Here is a 12,660-nt window from a genome sequence, read left to right on the forward strand (position 1 = left end):
GCAAATGATGGTGTCAGAGGGTATCAAACAAATTCGTTGTTCTACCAGAAGTATTGACATATGGAATGGTCTTGGAGTTGATGTTGTTGCTGCAACATCTGTCGCCAACTTCAAAGAAAAATTGCTCACAGAATGGGAAAAAGATCTCCATAAATTGTAAAATGTTAAGCATGATTATTTCATAGAGATCGATAGGCCTGGGAAATATATTACTGTAAATAATGTCACAACAGCTGATTGGCTGCAACTGACGTATTAGTAGAAAAAAAAACTAGTTGAGTTACAAATTCCAAAGATTTCTTCGAAAAACTATTTCAAGAAAATTTTGTCAAAATGGTGCATATTAATTCGAGCCTAATTCAGAAGTCCTTTATGATAGGGATGATGGTGGAGGCTAAATCTACTTCCAAACACACTCCAAATGCATGATACGTACATCCTTTTTTAAGATAAAATATAAAACGCTCATGAACCTTAATACTATTATTCAAAGAATGTGTCGGTAATTGGTCGTTAATGTCTGTTAATTTCTTTTATAAACTGTATCAAAAGAAATTCTAAGCTCGCTCGATGAAATGAGACTCTTTAGTAGTACACAAGATTGCTCTGAACATTCTTACTATCAGTATTGAAGATATTAGCCTTCTAATATACGAAAATTAAATAAAACTTAAAGTTTATGTTCCATTTCGTTATCGGTTAAATTTTGTTTTGAAAAGATATTTTCTCAAGCAAGAAAATGAAAATTTCTTTATAAGCACACATGATTTCAGACTCAATTTGTAGACATAAAGTCTCTGGAGAATTTTGGAGGAAAGTATCAGGCAATAGAGTTCACCTTAAAGAAAACATTGATCGAAAAGTCTTGTCATTTGATGAAGGATTGCCAAGTTTACAGGCCTTTTTTTAGTCCAAATATTTTCTTACACTTATGTCAGAAACAATGAATCTCGTCTCAACTAATTTTTAAAGCTTCAATGAGCCAATAAGATTTCACCTATGGATAAAAGAGCTTTTCAAGAATGCACGATATATGAGTTTACGAGCATGCACACATCGTAACTTTTTTAATCGTAGGGCGAGCTTGGTCACATAAATGGATTTCGAAGTGATGTAAACAAGAATAGAGCCGTGGCTTACCATTGAGATTCTTAAGATCAATATGTGTATCTTCAACAACAGAAGGGTCTATTTCTTCATCTGATACCACCGGTCTCACTGGTAAAGAAAAAGAAGTTGATTAACAGTCTGTGAAAGAACAGACGTTAAACGACACTGTACTCTTAGGTTCCAAATAAACGGACCCCCCCCCCCCCCACTTGTTAATTTTTCGAAAATTTTTTAACCCCACGGACCCCCCCCCCGTTTATTAATAATCTTCAAGAAAATTTTTGGCTCAAAATCTTTATTTTGGGGTTTTCAGAAGCACAATTTCTAACCTCCCGGCAATTATCCCCCCACCCCGTTTATTTGGAATCTAACAGTACGTAATGCAAATCCAACTGTACGATAAAACCTAGAATAGATTTCATATAAAATACAAAAATTACTATTCTTCTGAAAATCAAAAGGTTCTTCAAAAAGAAATCAGGTGATAAGGTCATGAAAGTTTTAACATGAACAAATTTTATTCCGTTTATTCCCACACTGTATGTATTATGTAATAGCAAAAAGGTTATGAAAAGCTTGGAGTTGATATCAATAGAAAAACGTCTATTAAGTGTGTTTCCTTTGAAAATTTGTTGAAAGCGAAAATTTCCACAATTCAAACTATAAATAATAGCAATTAAATATGAAAAAAAGCAAAAACTTTACCTTCAACAGATTTGACAGATCCTTCAGTGGACAACACGCCATCGAAATCTAAACCACTATCTACATCGTCATCCAACGAAAACCCATCAGGAAGATTCTCTACCTCTGTATCTACTGATGGAACCACAATGTCTCCTGCGAAAAGAATGAAGCTACATTTAATTTGTTGGGGGGGGGGGGGGGTACTTCCAAGAAAAAGGTATTAACACGTAACGTTTTCTAATATGTATATGACGACCCGGTATTCTAATAGTGCCCTCGGAAGCCCATCGCTTATGTGTATCTACCTACACCAATCAACTCTTCATAAGAGTGAGCATCCTGGGTTGAGATATGTCAAATGTCCAAATTTGTTTCATTGATATTTTCACAGTCATATGAATTTTAAAGTCATCCCTGGTGAACTTGACCCAATATTTCTTAAATTTCTTGAGCTTTGGGATTCTATGTGTTTCACTATTATAATAATATTTTAAGATTCAGCAAAATAATTTTTTTTGAAATTATTTAGTTTGTATCCCAGCCAACATCTACCTTCAATGTCATCATCCATAGGCGGTGGAAGGAGATCGTCCAGATTCCCAAAAGAATCGTCAGCTTTCAATTCTAGTGTTTTGATTTCCTCTGGATCACCATCATCAGTGACGTCATCGGGCTGATGGAGATAATGAATACTTTAGTGTAATAAATTTGAATAAGACAATTGAATGGCCATTTCCTCACTAAATAATATTTAGTATTGTATTGAAAATTATCAGAATTTTCAGCAACTTTTTTGTTCAAAATACTATTGAATAAAAGCCAAAGATTAATACAACAAAACCCAATTAAAACATCCAACGTAACTCAAAATTTATAGGGAAGAGTAAGCATTAGAAAACAAGTTGAACAAAAAGTTGACAATCCTGCCTTCATATAAATTCCTACCCTTACAATATCTTTCCTTTTGAACGTTGGCAATCTGAAAGATGGTAAATGAATCCCAAATGCACCAGACTTTCCATCTTTCTCGTCAGGTTTGTCAGATTCTCCAAGATCTACAGGTGGCTCTGATTCAACTTCAATGCTTGGGAGGGGTGTAATCTCCTCTTCAAGATCATCAACCACTGGCTTTTCAGTATCTAAATGGTAAGTGAAAATCTATTTTTTGCCTACTTTTTTGTAAAGTAATGTAAAATGTTATTATATTAACATAATAAAACTACCAGTTTTTTTAAATGCTGAAACAATAATGATAATTATCATATATAAGTCATCTAAAATAAAGATATAAACAAGATCCATCTCTTGGATTATTCTTCGGTTATCGACCCTTGGATTGATTTTTCACTCCCCTGGGCAGAGTGTTTTACCCTTGTCAAGCATCATCATACTCGAGTGACTTAGGCAAGTCTCAAAAACCTAACAGTTTCCCCTAAGTTTTCGCTACCAATAGCAGCCAGATTCAGAGATCCACTTAGGGCTCTAAAGTACCTATATACCTTGAAGTTTATGAACCGGGTTGTTACGTAATTAAATATCACCCCAAAAATTTATAATTAAAGAAATTGTAATCATGACGTCATCATTTGATCGAATTTGGTGACGTCATGAATCGTATATACGCTATAATATTAAAAATACATGTCCAATCTTTCCCAAATTTGAACCAAAGATGCATCTAACTGAATTGTAACTTTTTGAAAAAAAAATTGGAAAAATTTGATGACGTCAGCAAAAAATTGCCTTTTTCGATTTTTTGCATTTTTTGCTGACGTCGTCAAAATTTTCAAAAAAATTTTCATTGAAAAGTTTGGCACTATTAAGATGCATCTTTGGTCCAAATTTGACAGAAATTCGACATGTAATTATAAGAGTTAGAGCTAATTTACGATTTATGACGTCATATTTTGATGACATCATAATTCACACCTAATTTTTAGGTTGATATTTAATTATTATTCGTTTTTTAACTAATTTAGTCTAATAATATTTATATTTATTCTAATGTTTATCTCTTGATCCAAATATATTTTCATTGACATAAAAAAAATATATATATTTAATTACGTAACAACCAGGTCCTGAAACCTTATGGTATATAGGTCATCTAAAAATCCTTAAGTGAATCCCTGAGAATGGGTGCTATTGGTCGCAGATTCGGGATTTGTGATTAAAAAAAATCTAGACACGCCCTAACTCACCAGAGTATTGATTTGATTACTACAATCATGGTCGAAATACATTGAGGTTTTAGTGCATTTTGAGGTTTTAGTGTATTTTAACGTTTTTCAGAATTTAAAGTTCAGGCGATAATCGCTATTTTAGCACTTCCACTTTCTTTCATTGAACATTTCGATTTTGAAGGGGTTTGGTGGCTTCTAGACTATATTCCAAGCCTTATTGGAACATTTTTGAGCTTTTAGATCCTGAGAACCTAAGGTCTTAAGTCTCATGTTAAAACTCAGAGTTAAAACTCTACTTCCCAACAGTAGTTTAACACGCTTAAAAATCATTTGTTGTGTTTAAGATTTCGCAGGGAAATCCCCTTTGTTTCAAATATTTTGTCCATGATTGTAGACATATGATCATTTCATTTATTGCATGCGCAAAATTACCTTCTTCTTGAAGATCAGGAAAGAGTTCAATCTCCTGGTGATTTCCAGAAGACAAAATCTTGGTTTCCAGCCAACAGTTTCCTGTGAACTTCAATGGTTCGTCTTCACTGTTGACTTTCTGTACTGTGACGTAATCCAACGCCCAGCCTGAAAACATTCCACCCTTGGTGCCAATTCTGAAAGGTATAATTGATAGAGCTCAAATAAATTACCAAAAATATGAATAAGAAATCCACGAATATATTAGAAAAAAGAATTTGAAATCTGCAATAAACACTTACTAGTTCAGTATTAAAAGCTATATAGATTCATTTGACACGAATATATAAGTAAGTAAGTAAGTAAGTAAGTAAGTAAGTATATTCATCTGGTGGCTGTCGGCGGAGCCGGGAGTGAGGGAGTCTATCCCCTTTTCTATTTGCGCTAGACCTGGGAGATCGAATGCTGAGGTGGAGCGCCACACACTACTCTCAGCTCCCAGTAACTTACCACCTAGATCAGATTACCCAATCTAAGCTACTCATCCGCTGAGTTGGCGGTGACCGGGGATCGAACCCACAACCCTTAGATTGTAAGGCGAATGCTCTACCGACTGAGCTACCCGGTCAATATCGAACACGAACATATCTAAGACGATCTAAGACGATTTTATAGCAGACACCTTAAAAAGTCAGACACCTTAAAAAGTGTTTTGATCTTTTGAATTTTAGGATTGAGAATTCATTGTTGATGGACAAATAAAAATTATTGCACAAGTCTACCAGCAGTTGATATTCTTGTTCTTCATTTTGAAAAAAACTTTAAACATGATAATATCCCACTCAACCTAATTTTTTTCAACGAGTAAAATGTGAAATCTAACTTTAAAGCTCTGTAAAAGATTATTTGAAAAGATATTTAGCAATCACATTGACCATAATGTTGCTCTGGGTTTCCAAATACCTCTAAATTGTTTACCTCAATTTGTTAAGCTGAGAGACATCTTTACATCTGAGATGGAAAGTATCCAATTGATTTCTTTGGAAAGTCTTTGTCTCTGAAGGCTCATTCTCCAGAAGGTATGTGTCTAAAAGAAAAGTAGACAGTATAGGAAGATAAATGACTGACTTGACGGTCAGAATTTCACGGTTGGTATTTTTGCCTTAGTTCAGAAAAAAATATTACCTTCATAGATTTTCTTAAGTCTCCATAATTCAAACCCACACGAGGAGTAGAGATTATTGTTCCGAATAAGGAAATTTTAATTTATGGAGATCATGTTTATAAGGCATTGGTAACTTGGTAGAGGTTAGAGGATATTTGAGTTATAGAAGTTAGAGTAAAAGAGATTCGACTATATTAAGCTTTTATAAGTTGATTGATTGTTTAACTGAAATTTACCACTTTCTCCTTGACTTCCAAATAATTGAATATAAACTCCATTATCAGTGCCAGCAGTGAATTTGTCAGCTGTCTTGACATTAATGACATACTCCACAAAATCGGAATCTAAAAAATGGAGAATGAAGAACCACTGTAAAAGATTATTATTTGATTGACTGGAGCTTCAAAAATTGACAAAGCTACTGTTGGATGAAGCCATTGGGAGAGTGTGTGAGGGCAAATTTAAGTTTACATAATTTTCAATGAAGAATTTCCTGTCAAACTTTTAATACATAAACAAAGCAGATTTATTAGTAACGTGTATGCTAGGATATGCTAGTGAAAATGTTTAATTTTTTTTGTATTCTTTCATTTCAAAATAGTCACAGAGAAAACACACAAATGTTGCAAGTTTAATTTTTATGAAACGAAAAACTAATCACCTTTTGAGCTTCTCCCTTGTTCAATGCTTAACTAAAATGGAAAGAGAAAAATAAAGATTTGCAGAATCTATCTTTTGAACCAACTTGTGAAGAATTATTGGCTGATTTGATGGAATTCTCATGTTAAAAAAGAGGAAAATATGATGTCAAGGACATTTTAATATGCTACAAAACAAAAAATACTGTTAATATAAGATCAATATACCAATAAGGTATTTTCTGCTGATTTTCTGGTGCAGAGGGAGAAAAAATTGTTCTTACTGCACATCTTTTTTCTCTAGCTCTTTTCAAAGAACAAACATAAAGACATAAACAAAACCGATAAAAAATTTGAAACTGCGGAGGAGAACAACCTTACTTAGCTATACTTACTTCTCAAGAACACAAACAGCGTGAGTTGATGAAACAAAATTGGCTTTTTTGGAGCAATTTTGGGTAAGTAGAAAACCTGGCCCACCTATCTGGCCCGGGCCATATGGCCTACCCCATGGCCTACCTTTGGCCCACCTTCAAAAGAAAAAATTATTTTTCATAAACTTCATTTTTTCTTTAAAATATCACCAATGGGTGTGGCATCCGTCCGTTCTATATTTAGAACCCATAAAGTTTGATCCAGTTGGCCAGAACACCTTTTTAATAGCACTTTTGATTTGAATCTGAGTATGACGCTGCTAATCTGAATATTACACTGCGAATCTGAATATGACGCAACCAATCAGACGCTAAGCTCATTTTGGTCGATCATCGATCTGAATTTCGACTTTGTGTAGGCGGTTTATGATTGGTTCAGATAGATTCAGATTAGCCAATGAAGTTCATACATCACATGCAAGCGCGGGAAATTAAAAAGTATAAAATACTGACTCAAGACTTTATGATAGTTATTATAAAATTTGACCTACCATAAAGTTTTAAGAGCTTTTGAAGCATTTTTATTACAAAATAAAATGATTGAAGCTATTAGCAAATTGAAAAAAAGACGTTTACCAGCTTTTGAAGGTGGGCCAAAGAGTAGGCCATGGAGTAGGCCATATGGCCCGGGCCAGAGAGGTGCAGACCAAATTTTATAAAGGCAAGGCAGCGTCCGTTGATGGCCACAAAGGGCACTTTTTCCTGTGTTGTTCAACTAAAAAGGCTATTTTTACCAATATTTTAGTAATTCAGGAGGGGAAGTGTCTGATAATCGGACGCTTAAAGGGCATAAAAAATGGCCTGAGGTGGGCCAGGTTTTCTACTTACCCAGCAATTTTCAAAACCCTGCAGATATTTCTGCCAGTCGCACCGCAAGTGTCTAATAATTTTAGAGAGTGTCACATTCTAATTTCGATATTCTTATGACACATGCACTCAACTTTGGCAAGCTATTTTTTTCAAGTCATAAAAAAAATTATTGAAGTGACAAAAGGGATTCAAAAGTATACACGCAGTTGAAATTCTGCATTTCAGAGTTGAAAATGTTGATAAAATATATTGCAAACTCGTGAAAAAAATTGAAAATAATCTTTTTGTGCATTACGAGTAATGTTCAAGCTCTATCAATCATTTTACCTAAACAATTCAATTAAATAAAATTACGACGGAATATTGTCGGATTTTTTATAGCAATTATCGTGCGCGCGATATACTAAATTTCCCTATATGGCTAAACTTTTTTTTTTCGTGCATTGCTACATGACTCTCGTGTTTCCTCAGATCGCTCCGTTTTCGCACTAAATCCTCATATTGCAGCAAAAGAACTCCTATGATTGGCTTGTTTTCCCCGTTTTCCCGCGCGTTTATTCATTTGAACCGGTTGCTATTGCCTACCTACAAAAAACTTTCTCTTCCCAGCATAGTCCTTCTTCTGCTGGTTCAAGAACAAAGAGAGTTTTATACACCTTCTACATGATGATTAAACTGCTGTCAGGCTGTTGCCAAACTAGGGAAGTACCACCTTCGTACAACAACTGTTGCTCCTTCACAATTTGTATTTTAAACACAAAACACCCACCAGTCGGGTGTTTAAGATATAAACTGCAATTATTGCTCTTTTCAGCAATTATTGCCGAAAACGGCATTTTTTTCAAAGATGAAATGCTGAATCAGCAGAAAAATAAAAAAGTAGATAAATGAAAATTGCCGTTTTTGGCAATTATTGCCGTTTTTGGAAATAAAAGTTGATTTTATTATTGAACACGTGGTATTTGACACCCTCGCGATAAGTAGGCCCACTGTGCCTCGTTTAGTTTTGTTTTTAACTGGTTTTTGTTGGAAATGCAGATAGAAAAATCGAGTCATATGTAAACAAATTTACAACGGGGGTTTTGTTATCTCTTTCTGGCTGTGTTTCGGCATCAATGCAGGATCTTTAAACATATTATTTTTTAACTTTTCATGTTATTAAGCAACGAAAAATTGAAAAAATCACTTTTAAAAATCCGAAAAACATTTTTCTCGATGCAATTTTACTATTTTCTAACACCTCTGACATCTTTGCCCTTAAAAGGACAACACATTTTGCTGATTCAGCATTTCATTGTTGAAAAAATAAAAGTACAATAATTGCAGTTTTTATCTTAAACACCCAACTGCCCACTGGGCACTGCCACACACAAACAGGACTAATATAGGACGATCTTTTGATGGCCGCCTTAAAGGTTTTCATTGCTTTATATGGATTAAGGGGCCACTCACATAGGCGACAATCTAAAATATGTTCTGTTCGCATCATAAAACATCTTCAAATCCAGTCGGTCGGTCGGTCGGTAGTAAATTTTGTCGGGTTTTTTAAATGTAGGAAATGCCGCCATCTTTGATTTGCCAAATTAAATGTGCGCGCGCATGTGTGAACCTTAAAAGCAGACCTTATTTTCGGCTCTCGGGGGTATTGGCCCTACCGCGTTGCCGAATTTCGACTTGAAAATTTCAATAGGGGTACATGAAAAAACTCAAACGGGACTCAATGTGGGTTAAGTAAATAAAAACTCGTAGCGAATGATGATTCAAAGAAGTGCTTAGCTATCAAAAACTTTTTCCGACATTTTTCCGACTTGTCCGACTCGGGATTTATGTTTTGAAGGTGAGTCGGTCGGGCGACGCGAACGGAACATATTTTAGATAGCCGCCATATAAATTTTTCCCATGACTAACGTCAAAATGACGTCAAAGACATTCTCCCCCAACCCTTAACCTGATAGCAGCTGTGGAGTTTTCTTAACGCAACACGCTGGAGCTCTAAAGATCGCTAAAAACTAAAGTCTTTAGAGCTTACAAAAAATACACAATCTGTTCAGGTTACCAACCCTAGGCTAGTTATAAAATACCTTTTCTGGCTCAAAAATACCAGAATCCAAAAGTTCATGCAAGTTGCCTTCAATGTCAATCTGGAAACGTATCCTTGATTTCCCTCTGGGAGCCACCGATGAAGATTTTTCATCTGATAAAAAAAAGAGATAAAAAGGTTAAGTGTGAAGAAAATTGTAACTTTTGAAAGTAAAGCGAAAGTACAAACAACTTTCATTCTGGGAAAAAGTTTTCCCGCGTAAATTACAACTAGGGTGTTTCCGTAATAAGTACTCACCTGAATCTTTCACATTAGAACTGTCTTCTTTGGCACCTCTAGCAATTTTCAATAGCTCTTGAATGCATTTTTGGCAAACAGCTTCATGATTGACTATAATTTAGACAAAATAAAACAATTAAATGGACCAAATTGACCAAAGTCCTTACTTTTAGTTTCAGGTACCGGATCGTGTATAAGCCGGTTAAGCCAGAATAAGAAAACACAAAATGTAAGACGGGTGTACCAACTTTTTCTTTTAATCATGTAAAGCCTCAAATACGTTATTTAAACTTATTTACGACCCCCGGTTTTTATCACTTTCGTTTTCAAAAAGTGCGCGAAAGTGTCGGAGTCGGAAGTTGCAGTTTGCTATTTTGTGGTTTGCTGTCTGGAGAAAGTTTGCAAGATTGTGGTGGTATTTTATCCTGTAAAAGGTAAGACACTATTAGATTGCAGGATTTATAAATTAGATGCTCAAATTTTCAAATGAATGTAGACATGTAGGCCTGGGTGAGTTTTTATTTCAATGTTATTAAAAACTGGAACTGGCAGTTTGGTCAGTTTTATTATTGTCATTCATTGAGGAGATGCATTATCTGTGCGGCCAGGCGTAGTTAATCGATATAATCGATAATCTTGAGTAATCGATAAATAATTGATAAGTAATCGATGGATTAGATATCGATTAACCGATAGAATCGATAGGTAATCAGACCTTCAAAAAATCTTGAGTATCGATCAGCGATCGATTATTTCCAAGCTATCGATTACTTATCGATCACATATCGACTACATACAACCTATCGATTACTTATCAATCATGTATCGATTGTTAACAATCATCGATTACTTATCAATTATTTACTTATCTTCGATCAAGTATCGTTATCGATTATATATCGATCTTGACCGACTATTGACTACATTACCGACCCTTTTTACGCCGGCCCTTATTCCATTTCCACCAACGAGCCCAAAAATAACGCTAATAAGGTCCGGCATAAAAAGGGCCAAAATAAGGTATTTAATGAAGTAAAAAAAATTTCTGGAATTCGCCAAATCTCATACCGATCGTATTTATTTGAATATACGCCCGCTTTCGAATTAATAATGCTCCTCTAAAAAGGCAAACCATTCAATAACGCCCCTTCTCTAAATAAAACGGTAACTTTGTTTTTTTTAAACTTTTTTTTGTTCAGCCTTTCAGAGGGTTTGAGAATGCCTCAGCCGAAATTTACCGTATACTTATAAAAAAAATGAGTGTAGTAGCTTTTCTAGGCCCTATGATGCTACACCAGGGGATTGGATTCAATTCAAAAGTACATCCCAATCAAGATCAGCGAAAAATGTTGCTTTTAATTTCGCGAAAATGGCAAAAATTCGAGAAATCGAGAAATTTAATCTCGCGAAGCCGAAAGTTAATCCAATTAAAAATAAAGTACCACTCCCTAAAATCTGATAAATAATCGATCACGAATTAACTATTTGATCGATGATTAATCAATTTTTGATCGATATTATTTAAGCTTTATCTTTATTTAAGCTGTGATCGATAGGTGATCGATTTTTAATCGATACTTAATTTAATCGAAGTATAATCGATAAACAATCGATGACAAAATTGATTGATAAATAATCGAGCTTTGAAAAAATCTTGAGTATCGATTACCTATCGATTCTTTTGGTTAATCGATATCTAATCCATTGATTACTTATCGATTATTTATCGATTACTCAAGATTATCGATTATATCGATTAACTACGCCTGGTCTGTGTGTTCTCTTTAAATATTGGGTACATTTTAACCTTTTCTCTGTGGCTCTTTTTTTATCTGTAGCTTTTATAAAATATCACATCATCCAGTATCCAACCAGGATTACTCCCGGTAGGATAAAGTTGGTGTGATATTTCGGGACATTTGCGATCGTTATCCTAAAACAGCTATGTAATTTGTAAAATATCAGTGGATGAAATTGATGGACCCCTCAAAGTGTTCGAAATTATGTAAAGTTTTGGATTTTTTGAGGTTTCGGAGTTTGTTGAATATAATATGTTTCAGAGTTACATCAATGTGGATATTTTGTAAATGAAGTATTTTGTGGAGCATGTAAAAATATTTTATTTTAATCGGCTTTTGGAAAAGTCCCAAGGCCAAGAGAGTTAAAAGTGAGAATATGTCGAGTCTATGTGAAAAAATTGAAAATTGAAATAAGAAGGGAACCTTCTGTGCTCTGGAGGTGGAGTATGCACAATATTTGCATATTTATTTGGTTGACTTGAGAGCCCCAAGACTGTGTAACTGAATATAGCTGTGAAAGAAAAAATCTGGTAGAATGTCTTTGGGGTGAGACAAGACTAGAATTGCAGATTTTATGCAATGAAGACTGCTGTAGCAGAAGATCTCTATTGTTAAAACTTCTTTTCAGAAATATAGTCAGGACACAGAGAAAAGACTCAGTAGAAATGAGTAAACAATCAGCCTCGTGCTCAGTCTCAACCAGAGGTAAAACGTAATGAGCAAAACGTTCTCCACCACTTGGTCTCTCTGGAGTAGACAAACCAATTTTCGCCTGTGTTTCTTAAGGAAAAGTGCTTCATCCTTTACCTCCCAAACAATTTTGTACACAATGGTGGAGCACACATTTTCCTGGAATATTTGAATTATGGGAAAGCTATCTTCCTAAGTCTGAGCGTAAAAAATCCTACGGCTCTTGCTTTGAATATTGAACTTTTCGTGTTGCGGTCTTTAAACAAAACAATAGAGAGTTTCAAAAAATTAAGCCAAGTAGCTGTATTTTAAACATTCTCTTATTTGAAATCTCTTTTGATTAATTTCTTTTGTTGAAAACTTTTGTTACATTTTTAATCCTATTAAAAAGCAACTTCACGGTGAGGGCCACT

The 12,660-nt window shown here is 34.6% G+C and overlaps 2 protein-coding genes across 8 annotated transcripts in view; one reads left to right on the forward strand and one right to left on the reverse strand.

The window, feature by feature from the left end:
- The window catches only part of LOC136816369 (neuroblast differentiation-associated protein AHNAK-like), a 111,310-nt gene that overhangs the window by 89,102 nt on the left and 9,548 nt on the right, over positions 1–12,660 (reverse strand). For 5 of the 7 annotated variants that reach the window (XM_067072697.1, XM_067072694.1, XM_067072692.1 and 2 more), the window contains exons 3-12: positions 9,777–9,869; positions 9,520–9,632; positions 6,218–6,248; positions 5,793–5,900; positions 5,370–5,478; positions 4,413–4,588; positions 2,743–2,936; positions 2,350–2,470; positions 1,816–1,950; positions 1,141–1,218 (exon numbers count right to left, since the gene is read on the reverse strand). In XM_067072697.1, coding sequence (XP_066928798.1) covers positions 1,141–1,218; positions 1,816–1,950; positions 2,350–2,470; positions 2,743–2,936; positions 4,413–4,588; positions 5,370–5,478; positions 5,793–5,900; positions 6,218–6,248; positions 9,520–9,632; positions 9,777–9,869 — 1,158 coding nt within the window. The remainder of the gene's footprint in view (positions 1–1,140; positions 1,219–1,815; positions 1,951–2,349; positions 2,471–2,742; positions 2,937–4,412; positions 4,589–5,369; positions 5,479–5,792; positions 5,901–6,217; positions 6,249–9,519; positions 9,633–9,776; positions 9,870–12,660) is intronic. The other 2 variants (XM_067072693.1, XM_067072696.1) reach the window with 1 other exon arrangement.
- LOC136816371 (uncharacterized) overlaps positions 10,140–12,660 on the forward strand; it is an 86,228-nt gene continuing 83,707 nt past the window's right edge. Inside the window, exon 1 of the mRNA XM_067072699.1 lies at positions 10,140–10,192. The gene's annotated coding sequence lies outside the window, so the exon portion shown is untranslated. The remainder of the gene's footprint in view (positions 10,193–12,660) is intronic.

Source organism: Clytia hemisphaerica, unplaced genomic scaffold (assembly GCF_902728285.1).
Source record: "Clytia hemisphaerica strain Z4C2 unplaced genomic scaffold, Clytia hemisphaerica genome assembly, whole genome shotgun sequence".
NCBI lineage: Eukaryota > Metazoa > Cnidaria > Hydrozoa > Leptothecata > Clytiidae > Clytia > Clytia hemisphaerica.